This window comes from Eublepharis macularius, chromosome 7 (genome assembly GCF_028583425.1).
Source record: "Eublepharis macularius isolate TG4126 chromosome 7, MPM_Emac_v1.0, whole genome shotgun sequence".
NCBI lineage: Eukaryota > Metazoa > Chordata > Lepidosauria > Squamata > Eublepharidae > Eublepharis > Eublepharis macularius.
Genome location: NC_072796.1, coordinates 16251930 through 16274969, shown reverse-complemented (window position 1 = coordinate 16274969; position 23040 = coordinate 16251930). Strand labels below are relative to the sequence as shown.

At 44.2% G+C, this 23040-nt stretch overlaps 1 protein-coding gene across 1 annotated transcript in view; it reads left to right on the top strand.

Moving 5' to 3' along the window:
* Window positions 1-19748, top strand: part of GABBR2 (gamma-aminobutyric acid type B receptor subunit 2) — a 434622-nt gene extending 414874 nt beyond the window's left edge. Inside the window, exons 14-19 of the mRNA XM_054985745.1 lie at window positions 4603-4713; window positions 9007-9231; window positions 10340-10522; window positions 15084-15213; window positions 18216-18333; window positions 19583-19748. Coding sequence (XP_054841720.1) covers window positions 4603-4713; window positions 9007-9231; window positions 10340-10522; window positions 15084-15213; window positions 18216-18333; window positions 19583-19748 — 933 coding nt within the window. The remainder of the gene's footprint in view (window positions 1-4602; window positions 4714-9006; window positions 9232-10339; window positions 10523-15083; window positions 15214-18215; window positions 18334-19582) is intronic.
* The last annotated feature ends 3292 nt before the right edge of the window (window positions 19749-23040 follow it).

The window sequence follows — 23040 nt, the reverse complement described above, 5'->3', positions numbered from 1 at the left end:
ACCCATAAAAGACTAAATGATAACTTGCAGATATATTTTGCTGAAGATTTTCCTTGGCAAGTGAGGAGGGGGAAATGTGCATCCTCAAGAGATGAATCTATAAATACCTCCCTCAGCATTGTACTAGATTTCGGAATCTCAATAAACTGCAGCCAAGAATGCTGTCCTGTAGTAAGTTGCTTGAATAGAGATGCAAATGGAAAGGGTAGCAGTGTTTCAAAGATAACTCAGGTGTGAACACTGTGGAGGTGAAGTGGCTGGAACAGAACTGTCCTTAATTTCCTTAAATTGTCAGCCAGATTGGCCACACTTGCGGACAACTTTACAGTTTCTTACATGAATCAAAATAGAGGGCTCGCAGCAGCCTTCTATGATGTGAAATATCTAGGTCAGACAGGTTGAGAGTCAAGCTAGGAGTCTCTCTGCACAAGATCTCTTACACAGGGATGCTCAAGTGAAAGATCTCACACTTGTTCTCCCATTGAGGATACACATGCACTGCTAGGGAGACAAGAGTACACTTGAATATAAGACCACACAGAAAGGAAGTCACTTGAATGTCCCCATGTAAGAGTCTCTCTACACAAGACCATTTTACACGAGGACACTCCAGTGTAGGGAGATGCAGTGTTAGCCAGGAAGTGGGTGAAACGCCGTGGTGCAGAGTGGTAAGTGGCAGTACTGCAGCCCAAGCTCTGCTCACGACCTGAGTTTGATCCTGGTGGAAGCCAGGTTCAGGTAGCCGGCTCAAGGTTGACTCAGCCTTCCATCCTTCCACTGTCGGTAAAATGAGTACCCAGTTTCCTGGGGGTAAAGTGTAGATGACTGGGGTAGGCAATGGCAAACCACCCCGTAACAAAAGTCTGCCAAGAAAACATCATGATGCGACATCCCCCCATGGGTCAGTAATGACTCGGTGCTTGCACAGGGGACTACTTTTAACTTTTACCCTTTACAGGAGGGTAGTTTAGAAAGGCAGAGCCAGCAGAGATCCCTACTCAGAGGGTTTGTTAATTTCATCTTCACCTCCTAGAAGGGAAGGTGAAATTGACAGAGCCTTCCTGGAGGCAAAGATGAAATCTCTGCAAGCTCTGTCTTTTTAAACTACCCTAATGTAGATAGTTGAAATTGACAGAGCCTTTGGCTCTTACGTCCTGTGTAGAGAGACTCTAAGATGTTTTGTGTAGAGAGAGTCTAGGTCCGAAATTCTTGTTATGATGGTTGCAACATTTCATGCATTTTACAAGTTTCCAAATTTCCTGCCACAGAAGTCAACCTAGTTCCAGTAGGTGGTGATAGCCTTGGCCTGAATAAAGTTCTCCTTATTCTGTCTGATATCCTGGAGTGATTTTGTCACACAGGAGCCCACTTGAATGTGAATGAATGTACCCATCTAATAATATTTCTTAGCAAGTGAGAATTTGAAAGTTCTGAGCAAAGTGGATTTCCTTTGGGAACCTGACAACTCAAGGGTATTTAATGTTTTAAGACTCTGCTAGAGCTGGATAAATGTAAAAACCCAAAGTTCATGTTTTGGCAGCTTAGATTCAAGTCTATTAGCTGAAAATGAAAAGCAGACTCTTCTTAGGAAGATGAACAACGTCTGTGTAAAGTGCCGTCAGTCGCAGCTGACTTACGGCAAGTGGCAACCCCTCATGGGGCTTTCAAGGCAAGAGATGAACAGAGGTGGCATGCCGGGAGCAATCCTGGACTTCCTTAGCAGTCCCCCATTCAAGTAAAAACCAGGGCCGACCCTCCTTGGCTTCCAAGATCTGATGAGATCGGGCTATGTAGGTCAAGGTAAAACAAACAATGAAGAAAGCCAGTGCCGCCGTCCAGTCCAAGTTAGGCGAACGTCTGACTCACTCAATTTTTTAAAAACCAGAGTTTCCAGGTTGCCAGCTGGAGATTTTTGGATGTGCTGCACATCTGGTTGAGCTTTTCGCCAGGGTCTGTCACTCCCATTAACTAAAACCATGGGGCTTCTATTGTGCCCTACATCAGATAGACAGAATGGTCCAGGATGCAGCAAAGCAATTCTTCTTTTTATCAAGGAGGAAAGAAGTGCTTTATTTTTTACTGACCCTATCACTGTACTTTTAACAGAAGCCTGATAGCAGAAACGTAAGCAGGTGAGGGTTTCCCCCATTGTCACTTTACCTCCATGTAAGGAAAACCTTCATTTGCCTAATTTCTACAAATCAGGCTGGAATTAAAGTCACAGATGCAGAGTAAATTTTTTTTAAAAAAGTGGCAGGTGTAGCCTGACTCATTCTGGGCCTTTGCTTCAACATACTCCATCCCCTCCCACCAGTGTCCTACTCTCTCTCAGAGATGCTATTTCTGAGCTTTACTCAAGGGGCAGACGCCATTTCATAATATGGCTCCCTTCTGCATTGTTCCAAAACTACAAAACAAAGTTGTTAAGGCTGCTTTGGTGCCTGTGTTGTTTTGGGATGGGGCGGGGGGGGGGGAGAGAGAGACTCTCTTCCTTCTGTCTAGTGTCCAGGATCTGTTGTGCAACATATTCATACACAAAGGAATGTGTTAGTCTAAACAGAAAGGATGTTCCCGTGCCCCACTAAGTATTAATCCAAATATAGAAGAAGAACGTGATAACTCCAGTGAGATTGACAAGTAAAAGCCTTGTCTAGACTCGGCAGATTTGGAGGGACGTTTTACTTGCACGAAGGGCTAATATGAATCCAGCTCACATGCCAGGCTTCTGAAAGCAGACTGCGGAAGCTGGTGCTGGTGTCAGAGATATTATTTCGTTCCAGAGATGGGGAAGCTTCATCATCAAAGGACTGGCGATCCTCAAGTTTTGAAGGACATTTTTGCTGCAGTATATAAAAGGAAAGGGCAGTACTGAGATACTTGGCCTTTGTGCTTGAGACATTAATTCCAACACTAGCAAAATGCACAGGAGAGAAATGTAGATTGTATACCACACAGAGATAATGATGTAATCCAATCAGAAAATGTGCACATCGTAAATGCTGAGGTTATCCAAAACATGTAGCATTTGTATTTAAGATCATTTAACAAGGATTAGTTACCCCCAACTGCCATTAACCCCACACCCTTTTGCACTTCCAATCAGAACAGTTAAAATGTCATGCCTTTGGGGTAGGTGTGTTACCTTTCAATGCATGCTGTCATCTATATTACAAAAGCAACCCGTGCCTACCATATGTGGTTTTTATTTGGATTGGATACACCTGGTTCTTGTGATATTTCATAACTTAGAGATCATGGATAGGTAGAAAAAATTATACATGAGTCAAAACTAGGACCCATAGTGGATAACTTCGTTGATACACAGGCTACTGCTGTGGCTGTCGCTGTAGCTACTGCCTCTTTTCAGCCCCCAGGCAGTAGGGTAGAAGCAAGGGTGTGCTCACTCATTAAAGTGGTAAGGAAAATAAGAATGGATGAAGCCACTTGTTTGCTGATAATGTTACTTTTATTAGTTCGTGCTCAAGGAGGGAATCGAACATGGCGGACCATTCCTTAAGCCTCTCCTCGCATCTTTGTAGAGATCCAGTGCTTGATGGTTGGGAAGGAAGTTTCTGACCCAGATTTCTTCAAAATTTCATGGGTTTCCATGTGCTTTACCTCTATAATGTCACAGTTTTTCTGTCTGTTAAACAAAGTTTAATAAACTTTGTGACTTAGCTAAATACAGGGCTTTTTTTTCAGCAGGAACGCAGTGGAACGGAGTTCCGAAACCTCTTGAAAATGGTCACATGGCTGGTGGCCCCGCCCCCTGATCTCCAGACAGAGGGGAGTTTAGACAGCGGCGCGGAGGGCAATCTAAACTCCCCTCTGTCTGGAGATCAGGGGGCGGGGCCACCGGCCATGTGACCATTTTTCTCTGAGGGCAACCCACTGAGTTCCACCACCTCTTTTCCAAGAAAAAAAAGCCCTGGCTACATATAAGAAAAATAGAAATGTAAGGAAACTGGCAGATTCCCTTTCCATTGTTTACATGTGAACGAAGAGACTGACCGGCCCCTGTGCAGAATTGCTCCAGTATACGAACATTTCCATCAATGGTCTTAGCTTGGAGTAACTCTGTCTAGGATTGCACTTAAGTTATGTAAGTTGTGAAACGGAAACTCCTTGGTTTGAATGTCATTTCTGCTGTGAGCTCACTAGATGTCCTTAGGCAAGCGACACTCTTGCTCCCTCAATCTGCCATCTGCAATTGGGGGGTAATAATATTGACTTACCGTTAAAAAGCTGTGGTAATGATTACAAGTTAACTTACATAAAAGCTTGTTTAATATTCTCACAGCGCTATGTGACATGGAGGACCTTCTCAGTTTCTCTGAAGCTGAGAGCATGCAGTTCGTCACTGGGCTTGAAAAAGATCATGGGCCATGTAAGATGAGTTAGGGACATGCATTCCGCTTTACGTTGGACACGAGCAATGAAACATGAACTGTTTTCCAATTCATCAGCTTTTCTTGTTTGGTCTTTTAACAGCCTTCAGTCAGACCATTCAATGTCAAAATTTTTCTTTTTGGTTCACAAAGAGCCAAAGAAACATACATTGAATGCAATTCTTTTTTCTTTTATTCTTCTGTCCACTTGCAGCCAGATCCTGCAGGCCGAGATATTTCTATTCTTCCTATTTTGGAGCACTGTGAAAACACACACATGACTATTTGGCTTGGTATTGTTTATGCCTACAAAGGACTGCTCATGGTAAGTCTGCTCTCTCTCTCTCTTGCTTAAGAAGCACTGCTTTTCAAAAATAAAATGTCTGTACTAGAGGGACCTTTTGTTCAAAGCAAGTTGAAATACATCATGCAGCTAGCCAAGATCTAAATAGAGACTGTAGGTTCTTCTCTCACTGCTGACCTGTTTATCACCATGTAGAACTTGGGTAAACCCGGGTTACTGTGCTTTAAGAATGACTGTTGAAAATAAACATTCTGTTAACTCTCTTGTACCAGCTGCTTTCAGCTAGTGAACATTTGCATTTTAAAGCTCTGCTTTACACACACACACACACACCCAAGTGATTTCTAATGTTGATATGAAACTAGTGGCTGAAAGTGGCTCATTTCCGGGGGGAACGTGCTGGAATGCAGTTCTGGCAGTTCCCCAAAGAGGTCATGTCAGGTGGCCCCACCCACCTGACTCAGCCATTTTGGATCGGGCCTCTGACAGGTGGTGGATCACTCTTCCACTCATCAGCTGCCCGATCCTGACCATTTTGGGCCCCTTTTTGGCCATTTTCAGCCCCTTTTTGCCATTTTGGGCCCAATTTCGGCCCTGAATGGCCAGGATTGGGTCCAAAACAGCCAGGATAGGTGATGTCAGGGGGTGTGGCATAAGCAAATCAGTTATGCTAATGACACACTTCTGGTGATGGCACGGGGCGTGGCATATGCTAATGAGTTATGCTAATGAGTTCCTCCAGCTGTTTTCCTACGGAATGACCCCTGCCTGGAATGAAGTGCTGCTCACATGCCAGTGGCACTCGCCTGCATTTCTCCTTTTTGTCTGGGATGGATGTGGTGACGTGTCTGGAGACAGTGCTGATATTGACCTTCATAGCATACCCGAAGGATTTCCCACACCCATGTGAACTTGTCCATCCACTCCAGTCATCTTCAGAGGCCGAACTTGGGGTTCCTCTGCCATCTGATGGCTAGATGGGTGGCAAGCAGAGAAAGTGCTTTCTCAGGCATGGCGCCAAAACTTTGAAACTCCCTCTATTGTTGGCTTCTGCCAGCGAGTGAAGACTTTTAATGTTTTGTTTGGCATTCCCCCACTGTCACTGGCCCTTCTCTCTGGTTGTGCTATGTCTATTAGTGCTTATGTTTTATTGAATTAATTATTTTATATATCCTTTTCTTTAAATGCTATTTTAATGTCGAAATGTTTTGATAGGGAAAAGGGTGGAAAGGGGGCATGTAAATGTTTTAAATAAATAAAGGGCTGGATGAGAACTAACAGAGCACAGCCCAATCTAGGCAAAACGGAGGCGTCGTCAGCTTAGTGTTCTTTGGATCAGAATAGGGGAATATTACTTCTTCTGGATGAAATTATACTTTCCCCCACGCCCAAAAGATCAGGTTTTAGCTGGCGGCGGAGGCTGCTTTTAGATCTGGCCCTTTCTCTTGATGCCTTTGCAGTATCTTGCGACACATTTTTTTGCCAGTTTCATTCGGTATGCCTGCTGCACACTTTCCTGGAAAGAAATTACCTGGCTATAGTTACCAGTTCTTTAACCAATCAGATTTGATGGTTGTTGTGGGTTTTCCGGGCTGTATTGCCGTGGTCTTGGCATTGTAGTTCCTGACGTTTCGCCAGCAGCTGTGGCTGGCATCTTCAGAGGTGTAGCACCCAAAAGACAGAGATCTCTCAGTGTCACAGAGAGACACTGAGAGATCTCTGTCTTTTGGGTGCTACACCTCTGAAGATGCCAGCCACAGCTGCTGGCGAAACGTCAGGAACTACAATGCCAAGACCACGGCAATACAGCCCGGAAAACCCACAACAACCATCGTTCTCCGGCCGTGAAAGCCTTCGACAATACATTAAATCAGATTTGATCGCTCTAACATGCTCTGTCTGATGCTGCCTTTGGAGACTTCTCAGAAAACCCAGTTTGTACAAAACGCTGCAGCTGGCCTATTGGCAGGGACGAGCCACAGGGATCCCGTCACCCCCTGTATGAAAAGATCTCCATTGGTTTCTACTCTGTTGGGGGGGGGGCTACAATTCAAAGCACTCAGATTGCAGGCTGATGCAGTCTCAGTTTTCCTGGGGGTCACGTAGGGGAAGGGGAGAGAGTATTTAACCTTACACCTCCACTCAGTTTTGCTGTTCCTATCTTTGTTGTTAACCTTTTTCAAGGAGAAAAGACAAAACATGCAGGAACTTGCAGCCATGCAGCTGCTGCACATTCCTGGTGGCAACTCTGTTTAGCAGTGCTGTGGGGGGTTTTATACTGAATGCGATTTAGCGTGGAGGGAGGAGGCGTTCCTGCCCCCCCTGCACTATTTTCCTAGGATGAAATGGTACAAGGGGACATTATTTGCCCTGACCCCCTTCCCTGCGCCATTTTGGCTTAAGAAAGTGGTGCAAGGGAAGCATAGGAGCCACCCCTCCACCCACACACACGCACACACATACACACTGTATTCCTGATCAAAATCGGTCCCCTGCTGGTCCTTTCCTTCTGGTGCGCAGTCACCACAGAGCCCATGCCACTGGACCACAGATGGGTGCCTGGACTGAAGGACTCGCAGGTGCCACTGCTCTCCATGCTCTCAGGAGCCCAGGATGACGAAGAGCTGCCAGTGGGGGAGGAAAGCCAAAGCCCAGTGGGGCTGCAGCCACTCTTCTCCTGCGTGGAACTGCTGAGCCAAGCAAAAGGCTCGGCCTAGGGGGAGCTGCTTGCAATTTGGCCCCGCCTTGGTTCTCTTCACCCTGGAAAGGAGGGGAGGGAGGAGCCGCCTTCTCTGAGGCTCGAGAGGAGGAGAGGGAAAGGCTGCCCAGGGATAATCTTGGCATTTCCTGGCCCTGGGAGGTGCACAAAGCCTCAGAGGAGCCGGAGGGTTCCAGGAAGGGGCTGCAGAGGGCTGGGTGCCTGGGAAACTGGAGGCCAGCCGAGGGTAGGTTTGAGCAGGGGGAAGCCCGTAGGGTTGCCAGGTGTCCAAGAAAAAATACCGGATTGTCCATATGAAAACCAAGCACCTTGCAACCCTAATTGTGCAGCCCTCTATTTATCTGACCCCCTTTCATCAGTAGGCATACAGTGGACGTTAAATTGTTCTCATTTTTTATAGTTCTTGGGCAAAGGAATTTAGGAATCCTTATGTATATCTTTTAGGAAGTCCTCCATGAGGCACATGCACAGAGTTTATCAAGCGAAGGGTAAGACACATTCAGAATGCTTCATTGTGCACTCACTGCTGGAGGGCCACCTCTGTGGCCTGCAAGGATTGTCTGTCCCTTGAGGCTGCAGCCTCCACATCAGTCCAGACAGTCATAGAATATGATCATATAGATGTGTACTCCTCGGCTGATGCTGCTTTGGGCAGAAAAAATAACATTTGAGTAAAATGACAGTTTTCAAACCATATAGGAGGGACTTTTTTTCCTTATGGGTGTCCCTTCCTGTACAAATCATTCTATCCATTGAGATTTTCAGGGAAGGGTCTTCTCAAGAAACACCCACACCCACACACACCCCTTCAGAGACAAAGCAGGTGGAAAATACTCAGCACAACCCAGTCAAAGTTAAGGACTTTTAAATCCCATTTGTTGCAATGAGAGAGAGTTAATAATAAATCAGTGGGATGTTAAATTACTTGACTTTGGGTGGATCATGCCCTGTGTTTTTATTTGCAAACATAGCTGCTTTTATGTATTGTCGAAGGCTTTCACGGCCGGAGAACAATGGTGGTTGTGGGTTTTCCAGGCTGTATTGCCGTGGTCTTGGCATTGCAGTTCCTGACGTTTCACCAGCAGCTGTGGCTGGCATCTTCAGAGGTGTAGCACCAAACGACAGAGATCTCTCAGTGTCACAGTGTGGAAAAGATGTAGGTCATTTGTATCTACTCAGGAGGGGTGGGGTTGAGCTGAGTCATCCTGTAAGAGTTTCCCAGGGTGTGGAATGCTAATGGCGGGAGGCTTCACTGTATCCTGAGGAGGTTCTTTTGCATATGGATTGGTACTTGATGTGCTAATCTTCTCTGCAGGGCTATTGTCGGGGATAGAATGTTTTGTTAGCCTGGTGTTTTTCAGAACTGGAAACCATGCTCTGTTCATTCTTAAGGTTTCTTCTTTCCTGTTGAAGTTTTGCTTATGCTTGTGAATTTCAATGGCTTCCCTGTGTTTGTTTGTTTAAAGTATTTCTATGCTGACTTTCTACCCAAATAGAGTTGCAAGGTGGCAAACATTAATTTTTTTTTAAATGATATGTGATATCTGCTGTTTTAAAATTTTTGACTTTTTTCTTTCTTTTTTTCCTGTTGGCAGTTATTTGGCTGTTTCTTGGCTTGGGAGACTCGAAATGTGAGCATTCCCGCTCTGAATGATAGTAAATACATCGGCATGAGCGTTTATAACGTGGGTATCATGTGCATTATTGGAGCTGCAGTTTCCTTTCTCACTCGGGACCAACCCAATGTACAGTTCTGCATTGTGGCACTAGTGATTATATTCTGTAGCACCATTACACTCTGCTTAGTCTTCGTTCCTAAGGTAAGCGATAGATTTACTCTGGACCTTACTGTTTGCATTACCTTTTTTTCCGGGCTTTTTTTCTGGGAAAAGGGTTGCCCTCAGAGAAAATGGTCACATGGCCGGTGACCCCGCCCCCTGATCTCCAGACAGAGGGGAGTTGAGATTGCCCTCTGCGCCGCCAAGCAGCGCAGAGGGCAATCTCAACTCCCCTCTGTCTGGAGATCAGGGGGCGGGGCCACCGGCCATGTGACCATTTTCAAGAGGTTCCAGAACTCCATTCCACCGTGTTCCAGCTGAAAAAAAGCCCTGCTTTTTTAAAAGAATGATTAAATTCACTTCTGTTAGAATCATGAGGCAAGTCCTCTAGAATACTTTGACATTCAGAAGCAGTCCATCTCAGAATATCAGTGCTGGGGCACAACGCAAGAGGGAGAACTTAGCCTCTGTGTCCACCAAGTGAGACAGGAGGCTGGATGAGATGGATTGTTAGTCTAATCGAGCACTACTGCTGAACGAAGATCTGCCTACTTTGGGTTGAAAATCTTACCCACGTTGTTATATGAATGGGAAATGACCAGTGTCAATCGGTCGAATTTAATAGCCTGCGTCAGTTTTTAAAGAAGGAAAATCTAAAGAGGAGGAATGGAAGAAATGTAATTTTTAAATATAAATTTAGGGGGGGAAATCTGTGGGCCCCTATTATTTCAGTGGTGCTGGAGGGTTCTAGCAATGGATGACCTTCTGGTACTGCTCCATTTCTAATCCAACATGGCATGGGAGGAATCCATAGCAAAGCTCCTTCCCACTTGCTCGTCATTCCAGTTTCCTGGATGGAGGAGCTCCTCCCACGTGATCTTGGACCTCTGACATTACCTTGGAGGCTGCCACACCTGGGAGACATTAAAAGGACTTTATGTGGCATGTTAAGGAATTGTTGCTTATTTGTGGAGAAATGGCTGAATAACCATCTCTCATATATATATGCTGCAGTTGTCTTACAGGAGAAGGCTTCTTCAAACCCCAGCATCGCAGATTTAACTCCATCATCTCTAATGTTTTTATCAGCATGGATGTTTAAAAATGGATATATTCTTCCAGTTTTTCTCACTGCTTTTAACACTTTCAGTTAATCACACTGAGAACAAACCCAGACGCTGCCACTCGAAACAGAGGGCTCCAGTTCACCCAAAACCAGAAGAAAGATGACTCAAAAACATCAACGTCTGTCACCAGTGTCAACCAGACCACCACGACTCGGTTAGAAGGTCTACAGTCAGAAAACCACGAGCTGAGAATGAAAATTACTGAGGTATCGCTAGCTGTGTCCTTTGGTTAGACTGTCCTGTCCTGTGGAGATTGCATGCCTTCTTATTTTATACCGCCAGGAAGCCATCCAAAACTCAGAGTAACTCTTTCGCTGTAACTTTTCAACTTCAAGACTAATCTTGGAGATTGAGACACCCCCTCATATCTTGACTCACTCAACCCAAGAGTTCACCTGGCATGTGCAAAGACGGATAAACTCCCAGCTGCCCTGAAGTGTTCTCTTTATCACCTCAGGCCAAATATGTGGTCATGTCATCATTACTCCTGAATATATCAGCATTCAGCTGCCAATTATTTTACAATGCAGTTGTAAAATGCAGTTATTTTACAATGCAGTTGAACAAAATGACTTCTTCCAAGTCTCAGTGCATAACCGTGTTAAGTTTTGTGCGAGCGCAGATCTGTGATTTGGAAACTCTTAAGAGCTGGGTTTCTGGTGCGGAGAGCTCCCCCTCAGCAGCACAGCCTCAGACTGCCTGTCTCTCTACATGTTACTGCTTTTATGAGTTCTCCACAAGTTCTCCACAGAGCCAACCTGTGCTCCACACAGACACACACCAGATTGGGGATCGGCTTCTATTTAAAAAGCTTCTATTAAAAAAAGCTCCCAAGCTTTTTTCCACATGCAAAAACTGTGTGGGGTGGGAACCGCGTGCACACACAAAACCTCCACGTGGAGCAGCAGAAATGGGGAAATGTCTCCCTTCCACACTGTTTTTGCATGGGGAAAAAATCTTGGGAGAAAGGTAGGAGCTTTCCCTCCCCCAGCGGCAACTTTCTGAGCCCATTTGCATGCTTTTTAAAAATGTATTTAATAGAAGCCAATGGCTCCATGGAGAACTCATTTTTAAAAAGTAACTCTGTAGAGACTGAGAGTCTTCTCTGCAGGGAGGGGGCAGGGTAGTCTTTCTCTAAGAATGCAAAGATGACCACTCAAACAACAGCAATTACACGTTAGCAACCTGTCTAAACTGTAAGATAGGCCCTGCTTGTCTAGCTAGTTTGGGGTGATTCCTCATGATACTTTGAAAGGATTTAACAGGGTTAGAGTCTTCAGCACTGTATAATTAACAAAATATTGACATGTATATAGTGCTCTGGAATATTCAAAGCTCCTACACAGGGCTTTTTTTCAGCTGGAACGCTGGAGAACGGAGTTCCGAAACCTCATGAAAATGGTCACATGACTGGTGGCCCCGCCCCCCGATCTCCAGACAGAGGGGAGTTGAGATTGCCCTCCGGAGGGCAATCTCAACTCCCCTCTGTCTGGAGATCGGGGGGCGGGGCCACCAGTCATGTGACCATTTTCTCCTAGGGAAACTCACTGAATTCCACCACCTCTTTTCCCAGAAAAAAAGCCCTGCTCCTATATATGTATCTCGCACTACCAGCAGATTTCAGGTGAGGCTTCAGAAACTGTGAACAGGTGCTTGGAGGCAGTTTGGAGCTGTAACTTAATCCCGACAAAATGAAGGTGCAACTGGTAGGGGGGCAAAAACTTTGTAGGGCAATACTCATCCGCAAATCAATCCACTTGGATGATGTTCTTGACTTGAGAAATTGTACATTGCTTTTCACCATTATTGTAGTACAATAGATTTTTTTTAAGGAGTTCGTTTTCTTTTTACCTAGTCTTTTCCGTTGGAATCAGCCCAGTGATTACTGTTTTAAAAAGCCAAACACCAGGCAATACACCAGGCTGTGTGCCAAAGGATTTCAAAGTGAAAAACATTACTGCTAATTTTTTACTTCAGAGAGAGAGAGAGGCGAATTAGCTCGGTTCCCCAGTATTGTACAATTGAACTGTTTGACAGGGACCGGGAGGTGGAGGGGTGGGTGAGACAGAAATTGTGCAAAGCTAAAATTTAAAAAGAAACATGGTATGTTCCTCACAAGAAGGAATATTTCAGATGTATGTTCCAGAGCATCGCAGATTTTAAAAACTATCTGTTTGGGCCCTAAATATGTTTCTCTGGGCTAAATAGAGATACTTCTGATGAACTCATTGTCTTTTGAAGACAATTCAGAGTGATCATCATCCCAGATAGGAAGGACATCTATCCTTTTAGAAGCCCCAAGGAAGACAAGAGACCCAGTTTATACAGGATCTTCAAACAGAGCCTCTGAACAGCGAGAAGCCTCCAGGTGCTTGTGACTGCTTTTGGCTCTGGAAGCTGTTGGAGGCACCCAGAGGACCCCTGCCTACTCCCCTCCCAGTGCCACAGTCTGCATTGCTTGCTTATCCTTGTTCTTTGCCGCTGCAAGAACCTGGGTGCTAACGAAAGGCGAGACTGCGAGCAGGGTGGCTGGCCACAAGTACTGAAAGAAAGGCTGGGGGAAATGCCTGTAGCCCTCTTCTGAAGGCTTCTCATAACAGAGGCTCTGTTAACGTCTCCTTTATGATCCACATCTGCTTTCATAGGTACAGAATCGCCCTTTAGAATGATGAATTGGTGAGCCCAACTTGTTGAATGATGCCCTTTTTAGAGGGAAGGCGTCCACACCCCTTTGAACTGCAGTGCGCCCTATTTACTAACAAATTATTCATTGTTATCATTTAGTCTGTATTCTACACCCATCATAATACCAGGCTGCTGAAAAATGAGGAGGCGTGGCCATGCTATACTCCCTGCAATCTGGTAAAAAGCAGACCCTGAGGAAAGCGAGGGCAGAGAGAACACAAATATAGTTAGCTGCTGCTTTTCTGCCGTCAGACTAAAAACGTATTTCATAGCAATGGGAAATTTGCTACATGCTTGCATGTCCTCTCAGAGGATAGTCACATGTTTTCTTTATGCACCCAAGTTGTTGTTGGTGTGGTTTTAAGACTTCAGCATGCATACAAGTTTCACATGGACACACAGAAAAAGATTTACAAAGTTATTTCCAGCAAAACAAATACATCCATGTCCATGAAACACAGGAGGTGATTTCTGCTGGCAGAGTGACTGTAGATGTGTTAGCAGAAATAAATGCAAAGCTCTTTAGTTGTGTGCCCGTATGGCTGTCACATACATCCCTTCTGCAGTTGCTAGATATGAATTCTCCTTATCAAAACAAGACTTAATTATCTGCAATATTTCTGCTGAAACTAGCAAAAAGTGGAACAGTTGCTGGTTGAATGTGTATTTCATCATAAAAAGGATTTTGTTAAAAAAACTTATTTAGAGAAATGGGAGCATATGTGCAACAGAATAAAAATAGAGCAGCCAAAGTTTCCCCTTCTCTTTTCCTCTCCTTTATCCCTTTCCCCTCTAATAGTCCTGCTTTCTCCCTCCACCATTTCAGACCCCACTTCTTTATATACAGTCTTGACTCAAGAAGTTTATCTCAGTTCTTCAGTAGCTTCCCTTAACAACCAGGCACTTTTCACCTTGATTCTCAACAGAAGATTCACAGTCAAAACAAAAGGGCTTCTTGGTGTCAGGAAGGAATGAAAATAAAGTAACTCCCAAGTAACTCTGTTCTTCACAAGATAAGAAATATCAAAACCAAGTCACAGCCAAAGGGTCATCCACTTGGCTGTCATGTCCTCTCCTTAGAAGTGTGAAGACCTGCGAGCCGATAGATGTCTGCATCAATTTAACCTCCATGAAGAACCCTAAGGAAAAATAAAAATTCTACACAGATTTAACATCTGTCATATTCAATATCGAAATATGTTCTCCATCACAAGGGTGTTAAAGCCAAGTTAAAAAAAAGTATGTAAATTAGAACATTATAGAAAAATGCATACGCCTGTATAGGAATTATACTATTTAAATCGCTCACAAGATATTGCCACAGGGTGTTTTTCCTCTATAAATACATCACATTATTATTTATAAATATTCCATGGAATATTTCAATTCCATAAATGCTGGCGTCATTATTTTCACTTCCTGCAGAATTAAACAACTTAAAGAATAAGAAATCACAAAAATAAAGATAACCAAAATAAATTCAAAATAAAACATAAAATAAAAAACCATATCCAGAGCACCTTTACCAATTTAACCACAACTGGCATGCAGACATAAACCACCATTGTTTTTGGCATATGAAGCCCAAACTGGTAGAGGAAAACCATACAGACTAGATTTCGAGAGTTCTTCAGCAGTATCTTTTAATATCGTCATCTGATCAGGAGAACGAAACACTTCTATCTGTTGTTCCTTATAAAAGAGGAAAATACAGATCCCAAATTGCATCTTTGCTGTCAAAGATTGCAAAGTGGAATCAAGAGTTTATTACCAAAACATCTGTTTCTAAAGGCAGTCACTACAACAATAACATTATAAGCAATTATCTCACAATTTAAAACGTTCTAATATCGATCCATTTTCAGAGTCAACAGGTCATAGAATGCTCTGACATGTCTAGCTTGAATTGTGAGAGTACAGCTAGAACACCCTACCCATTTTTTAAAAAATAGTCTGTATGTCATTAGGGGACTGCAGGGAGAGATTCCAGCCTTCAGTGCCTAAAGGGATGGCAAGAAATGGGCAATGAAGGCTGGATAGCAAACGCTTTAACGCTCTTCCAATACCGTTTTTTTTTAACAGCTGGACAAATCTTTAGAAGAAGTCACTATGCAGCTTCAGGATACACCTGAGAAGACGACATACATCAAGCAGAATCACTATCAAGAGCTCAATGATATTCTCAGTATAGGCAACTTTACAGAAAACAAAGGTATGTAGTAGTCAAGTCGAGATTTACAAGTAGCCATGGGGAAGAGTGCCTCCCGGGAAGAGCCGCTGCTGTATTACCTGCTGCTGCCTACCCTGTAGTCAGTTGGCGATCATTGTTCCACAGGACTGGGTGCATATTGCCCATACATGGTTTCACAGAAGTACCTAGCCAAACCCGTGCATTTCCCTCCTCAAAAGAATTGCTTGATCAATTTCTAGCCTGACTGCCTAGCCAGTCTCCTTTACTTTTGCCCCTTAAACGCTTTTTCTGGAAGGACTGGCATTTGGAGTGATTACTTCCCAACTACTAGAACCCTCTCCTCATCCTGGGTTGCTTCTTCACACGTTCTGCGCTCATGTACAGAATATAGCGTGAGCAGCTCTCTGGTTGTGTACACACAAACACATGTACAGCAGTCTAGGATCTACTCCCTACCCAACCCCCAAGGTGAAATCTCCACGGTATGAGCATGTATGAATATTGCAAGACCCATGGCAGGTGGTCCTCCACATATATGGCTGTGATGTCCACATACATTCCCCAGCAGCATGAGACCACTCTGTGGGGAAGTGGCGTTCACATGACTGTGTCTGTGAATGTATGAAAGGCATTTATCTCTTAGAGCAGATATTTCAGAGAGCAGGCTTCCTTCTGCAGAACACCCCAAACAGTGCAACCTGTCTGTACCGTCTTGCAGCTCAGATCTGGTTTCTACATTACATTAAACAATGTAGGTGTTGCATTTTTTGTGGATGTTTCGATGCTCCTCTGATAACATGAACATTGAGTGTCTGTGTGTCATGTTGGCAACATATTATTATCACCCACATGCTATGTAACCACATAAGCAGATTTGATGCATGTTACCAGGGTGACATATAGCCGCAAGTAGATTGTGTTGTTACCCAAATTTGGGGGGGGCCTCCTTGCAAGTTGGGGGGATTGGCATACAAGGAGATGCAATGAGAAGGGTAACTAGCAAAATCTCCACCAATGTATACCAAGATTGTTCCCTTAGAGGACTCTCTAATAAACAGGCAGGTGTTCAACAGGAATGGTTATTATTAAAGGGGCAGTAAAAAGCAAACACTGGAAAAACACACAGCATATACACAGAGCTAACTAAGAAAACAGGAAGGGAAAGAAGAAAGATTCAGGGTCAAGCAATATTTACCAGTCTAGGAGACAGAGGACGTCCAAAGAGAGTAGTGGCTGAGCAACCAGCACTTTGCAGCAAGAAGGCTCAGTCACACGTATGAGAGTGTGCATAGGACCCCAGGACACACACACTGAGCACGTGGCAGGGTAGCCCAATTATACTGTGGAATGTACCCCGGGGCAGGATCACGTCTTCTGCCCCCCAAACAATAGCTTCATAGCTGTCTCCAGAGATGAGCCAATAAATTGGGAAAGGCTCGATGGAGCATATCTGGGCAGAACTATAGGTAAAGAAGGTGATTGATGACCTGTGATGAGTGGAAGGGAATGATTAGGAAGGAGGGAAAGGGAAGATCAGAAGGATGAGATTAACTCAGAAGCTCCTCAAAGAGCTCTTTTGTGTTACGTCTGCACATCTCCAGAGTGTGGGGCAGCTAGCCATCCTTGCCTCATGATGACTCACGTTCTAGTAATTTTCCAACTCCAGCTGGGGTGGGACCCATTGTGCCTAGCCGGGCAGCATGTCTTGTGCTCAAGGCACATGAGGAAAAGGGGTTTAAGATATCGCCATATTTATAAACTGCTCTTTCAGTGCGAAGGAGGGTTTGACTGCTAACAGTGCAGATAAGCTCTGTGTGGCGCTATCATTTATTTCATTGGGCCTTTCCAAGGGTGGCTGCAAACTATGCTGAAAAGTTAGCAGAGATCAGCAAAAGAACTGCCTTAAGACCGTCTCCTTGCCTCCCTTTTCCTTTTCCCTAATGATCCCCCCCACCCAAAAATATGTGGTTTCTTCAGGCAACATTGTTACTCAATGACACGACTGAACGTTTACAGACTTATTCTGAGTATGTATTAAAATAGATTCACCAGGGTAAGTAGATTGAGGTTTTCTAGGGAGTGGGGGTGGGAGATGAACTTTTCCCCCATGTGACATTGTCCCAGATAAATGGGCTCTGCAGAACAGCGAAGTTTCACGCAGCAGGCAGAACAAGCAAACTCAAGACGTGTAGGTTATAGCAAGACATTGTGTACTATGAACACTGGAAGAGCACGCTGCTGGTTGTAGCCAAAAGCAAAGGGATCCAGAACTCTAATCTCTATTTATTAGAATGAAAATCTGTATGTCTAAAACAGAGACTGCGACAGCATATGGAGGCAATTTTTAGAACCTGCTTCCAAGAAAGAGATGAAATGGTGAGCACTGGTGGGAAGAACTGGGCAAAACGACGTTCCATGCTCTGCCACTTCCTAGCAGCTGCTGTCCAGGGTTTCAGGTCAAGGACCTTTCCCCCCACCTGCTTCTTTAAAATACTTTAACCATAGATACCCAAGGATTAAACCTGGGACTTTCTGAGTGCAAACCATGCTCTACCCCTAAGCCACAGCTGCTCCCTTAGCTGTGTATGAGGCTCTCTACCCCATTCATCGGCTGAAGTTGTGTAGGGCTGGATTCTGAGGAACAGAAAATAGAGGTTTAAGGAGGATTAAAAAGTGGCACTGTTCTTCTGAAATTTCTTGACAATGGAAGTTAGGGCAATTCACTAAAAGTGTTAAGAAATAAGTTTTTCAAAATGTCTCTGCTTTGGAGGGCTTGTATTTTGACCACTGGCTGTGAGCATTCTGTGGATCCTATAGATAGTCCTGCTGCCACTCCCTTGTGCAGTTTTTATATTGCAGGTTGTGTTAACAGACGGTATGTTCTGATGTGTTCTTAGTGCTGTTGCTGGCTAGGTGGCAGCAGATTATTACGTTCATTCTAAAACGTACTTTTAAAAAAACCGCTGCAGTGGGCTCTAGAGAGGTCCTTGCTGTTTTTGCATGTCTCTTTTCCTTTCACCCAGATGCTGAGAAATCCATATTGAAAAATCACCTTGATCAAAATCCACAAGCACAATGGAGTACGACAGAGCCCTCCAGAACAAGCAAAGACTTTATAGAAGACATCAACTCCCCAGAACAGTAAGTGGCACGGTTTTAATCTACATATCACTTGCATTAAAACTGTTTGGGTTTTTTAGACACTAGACTATTCTTCCACATCCCCTTATCCTGACACACATTACTCCATTATAGTTATGGGCTGCCTTTATTCAAATGAAAGTGTTTTTCACTGGAGGATTGGGAGGACTTGTAAGCACATAGGCTTTCCTTATTCAGTGGGTGGCTCTCTTCTCCCTTCAGGCTTTCCTTCTTTCCAGGAGGTATGGTGGGAGGTATTCTGTTTAGGTCCCCTGCTGTAGAAGCCATTTTAGGTTTGGCTCTGCCTTCTGTGGAAGTCATTTTGGGGGTGGCGTTCACACAAAATTCCAAATGTGCCTACAGGGTCCAAAAGGTTGGGGACCCCTGACTTAATAAATAGCCATCTGTCCAGTCCAGGATCCCTAATGAGCATATCTACAGCATACCAATGAAGAAGTAGATAAAGTCTTTTTCTCCAGAGAACACTTAGATGTGTGAGAGGAGCTTAGGAACCACCCATATAGTGTGTTATAAAGCAAGAGAGAAAGAGAGAATGTGAGCAGGTATTGGCTAAAATGAAACAAAAGAGATCTGGAGTTTTGTAACACACACAAACACACACACACAAATACTCTTTCACATATTTTGAGTCTCTTTAAGGTATTTCTAGCCAGATTCACCACACCCACGATCAAAAAATTTCCAAAATACGTTGAGGGAAGCCATGACAGTGAAACTATTAATTTTTTTAAAACAATTGCACATTCATAGTAAAAATATAGCTTGTGTCTCTGCAGACCACTTAGAGCTGCATATACAAAGGCAGAAACCATCTATGGTTGTATCTCGGGCCAGCATTAGTCAATGACATTCAATTCACATCAGAGGTGACCCCCCCCCCACCCCTGATCTTTCAGAAACCAGGAAGAATGTCTCTGCCCGTCCCCACCTTGACAATTTTTTTAATGTTCAAAACAAGGGGTTTGATCAAATGAAGTTTTTCCAGATTCTCTGCTACTGTTTATGTAGGGCTTGAGAAACCTTTGCCCATGAGTAAATCTGCCTTCCTTTCAGCCTTGGCAAATTCAAAATACAGCTGGCATTAAAAACTGGTTACCAAAAGGGGCTTTCTGGGGCATCTGATCTTTTTTTAAAAAAAACCCTTTGCGCACAATGATAATAAAGAAATACTCTAACCGCAGCCCTCCTTTCCTTCCTTTGCTCATTCTTCTTTTACTTGGTTTTGCAGCATACAGCGTCGCCTGTCCTTACAGCTGCCCATCCTTCACCACGCCTATTTGCCATCAATAGGAGGAGTAGACGCAAGTTGTGCGAGTCCATGCGTCAGTCCTAGTGCCAGTCCAAGGCACAGACACGTGCCGCCATCTTTTCGCGTGATGGTTTCCGGCCTGTAGGAGCGTAGGATCAGAGCTTCCTGAACTGCTTTTGGTACTCAATGACTGGACCGAACGTCTTGTGTCAAACTCTTGCCTTCTACATAATCCTTACTCTTATCACAGAGGAACTAGTGTTATGAGGCCATCGTCAAGGGCAGACCAACTTCACTGCTGTGGAAAAACATGCAAAGTGGAGACGGTTACCCAGAGATCGAGCTGTAGCCTTACTTGTGGACATTTTTATTTCTTCACGAAGGAAGTCACCAAACCATGTTTCTTCCCAAATTTCTACTGGCAGCAAGGTGGCTGGAAAACATAAACTTGACAACAACAAAAAAAGACAAATGAACCCCACTCCAGTGTCACTAAGCTTTATGCAGCTACTGAAAACATGGAGCCATGTGCAAAAAAAAAAAAAAAAGAGCGTGAGAGAGAAATCACACGAGAGCTATATTAACTGAAATGGCCACACTTCGTTTTGCAGGGATTACATGCAGCTGCTAGAGGCGGCTGGCAATAGTTGGTCGGGCTGACTTTATTTCTGGGACTATGTTCAAAGGGGAGGAGAAGACTTCTATAAATGATTCCTAAGGCGGCACGGAGACTTGTGCTCGGTCTAGCTCTACTTCTCCCAAGGCTCACATGGGATAGAGTGGGAAAATAAGCCCAGGAGCAATAGTTCAGAACGACTATCCCATAAAAGCATCCAAGAAAAGGTCTGCATAGCCACCCCCTTCGGCCGAGAGTTGGGGCTTAGTGGAGTCATAGGGCTGATCATCTGAAAAACGGCCTGCAAACTTGGGGGCCAACATCTGAGGACGGGTAACTAAGTCTTAATGTCACAAGATGAATTGTTTTTTTTTCCAGTTTGCTTGATTTAAGCCACAACATAATTGCAGTACAGTTAATTTAGCAGAAGGGGGGCAGGAGGTTCAGGCACCACACTTTGCTGCTGCAGCCAGATTCTGCAGAAGCACAGATCGCATATACACAACCTTTGTTTTGTACTTGAGTGCGTGACAGCTGTAGCTGAGGATAAGACAGTCTGAACCAAGTTTGCTGGAGGCGGGGATAGTAGACGCTCCTGTCCTTCAAACTGGGGAACAAATCATTGTTTTAAACTAGGAGCATTCATTCTCTCCCCACACAATGATCCCTGCCAATTTAAGACCCATTTAATTACTATTAGAACTCAACACAAGAGCATGCAGGTGAAGTGTTTGGAGTGCTTCCATTGTTTACTGATGAGATTTGAACCAAGCACGTGTGCATACAGGGTTCTGTGCAAGCCCTGTGTGCAAGATCCAAAGAGGAGTGCCCCCCCACCCTTTTTAAAATAATGACTACCTGGGAGAGAGCACATTCCAGCAGGCACGGTTCCCTCGCGTCACACTACTGCACTGGTGGGAAGGGCCTTTTCTGCCCAAGCCCTTCCTGCCATGCAGAGCTAGGCTGGTTCAACCTAAGGAAATACATGCTACATGGAAAAATCCCTCCCCCCAGCCCCCCTCTTCTACAGCATGTATGTGCCAAGGCTGATATGTTTGTGAGAAGTTCCTGATCCCACAGAGTCCACCTCCTTTGCTTGGTGAATATGGGGAGCCTATTCTCATGGGCATGTTTAAACTGTTCATGCTGTTCCTAATCTGCTGTGATGTTTAGGATGTATCCACCATGTCCACGTATCAGCCATGCCAAGAGGGTACAGGCATCGTTGAGAGCCTGGCTTTGTGGCTGGAGCCAGGTTTGTCTTGTTCAGAATGCTGAGAGTGGCATGAGAGAGGCGACATTACCCACAGACACTGTGCTGCTCACCCCATTACCATCTCTGTTCACCTGTTGTTGCAGTACTTTACTAAACACAATGTGCAAGGCCTACTGAAGGTACGTAAGGAGCAAACCACGCCCCTCCCTCAAACTTCCATCATCTGTCACAGACAATGTGCTTCTAGCTCCAGCCTTGGCTCCAGAGATTAGAGGACTGTGGAGCGTGCAACACTGCTGAAGCCCGTGGGGTGGTGCTAGAATATTTTTTTCTAACTCTTGTATTAAAGCTTCCCACATAGGGGGACTGTGGGTGATGGTGTGGCAAGCATTGCTGTTCCTTAGAACTGGACCTTCATTTTCCATGCCATCTGACTGACTCTCTTTTCCAGTGGTGGTGCCAGAGGAGCACCTACCACCAGAGTCACTGCAGCTGACCCCGAGATCCCTCGTTCGCAATTATATCACCCATGAATCTTAATCCACTGGGGGGGAGGGGTGCACCACTAAGTCTCTCCCTGAAGACATATCACTCACAAGAAGTCATGGAGGCACCAGGAAGTGTTAGGACAACAGAGTGTAAGTCTACCACATGGAAGTAGGACACATTACTCCGTTTGAGCACTAACCACTGAAGGTGTCGTCTGGTGTGCGTGTGTGTGTGCGTGTGTGTTGACAGTATTCTCTTAATTTATTAATAAACTTCATCAGGACTTTATTGAATACCAATATTACTTTTTGGAAAAGGACAGTAATACTGTATATAATGTATACACAAAATTTCTGTAGAAAATATTATTCCAACATAGCAGGAAACAAAAAAAAGCAAAAAGTATTGGACTGTTGGCGGTGAGTGTGTGTGTCTGTAACTCTTTGTGAATACTGACTGTGTGCTGTTTATTAGGTTTAAATCATGCAGTACATTCTTTGTCTCAAATGCAAATGTAGTTTCTCCCACAACATTTTTTTTAATTTCCTGCAGAAAAATAAGATCCACAAAGTGACTATAGCTATTTAATGTTTGTTTTTTTTATACGGCAGCAAAAATGTACTGTAGAAATTTATGATGAGGCTGTGCCCCAATGGCATTTTCCAATGATGTTAGTGCACAAATGCTTTAACCTAGACTGGAACTGCCAGAATTTAAAACAAAAAGTACATGGAACATTTCTTGTATACCCCCTTATACTGCATGAAAATCAATTTTTAATAAATTGTTGCAAAAATCTGTTTTGTTAATAAAATAGAGAAAACCTAATTCTCTGCTTCTTGACTGTTCTTCTTTACCAAGCCCCCTGTAAAACTAAAAGTGAAGGGCTCTTGCCTAATGGAAGAAAAAGCTCATTCTGGCCCCATTTAGTGAAGCATCCCCCCCCTGCCCTTTCTATATTTCAGAACACATGCTTTTTTCTCTCTACACGAACACCCCATAATTCTGGTTATTGTGGCTGTTTTTATGTGATCTTAAAAGCACTTGAATAAGCCTAAATGCCTGTCCCCGTCCCCCCCCCCATACCACACTCGAGTACACTTTAAGTCTTTACAG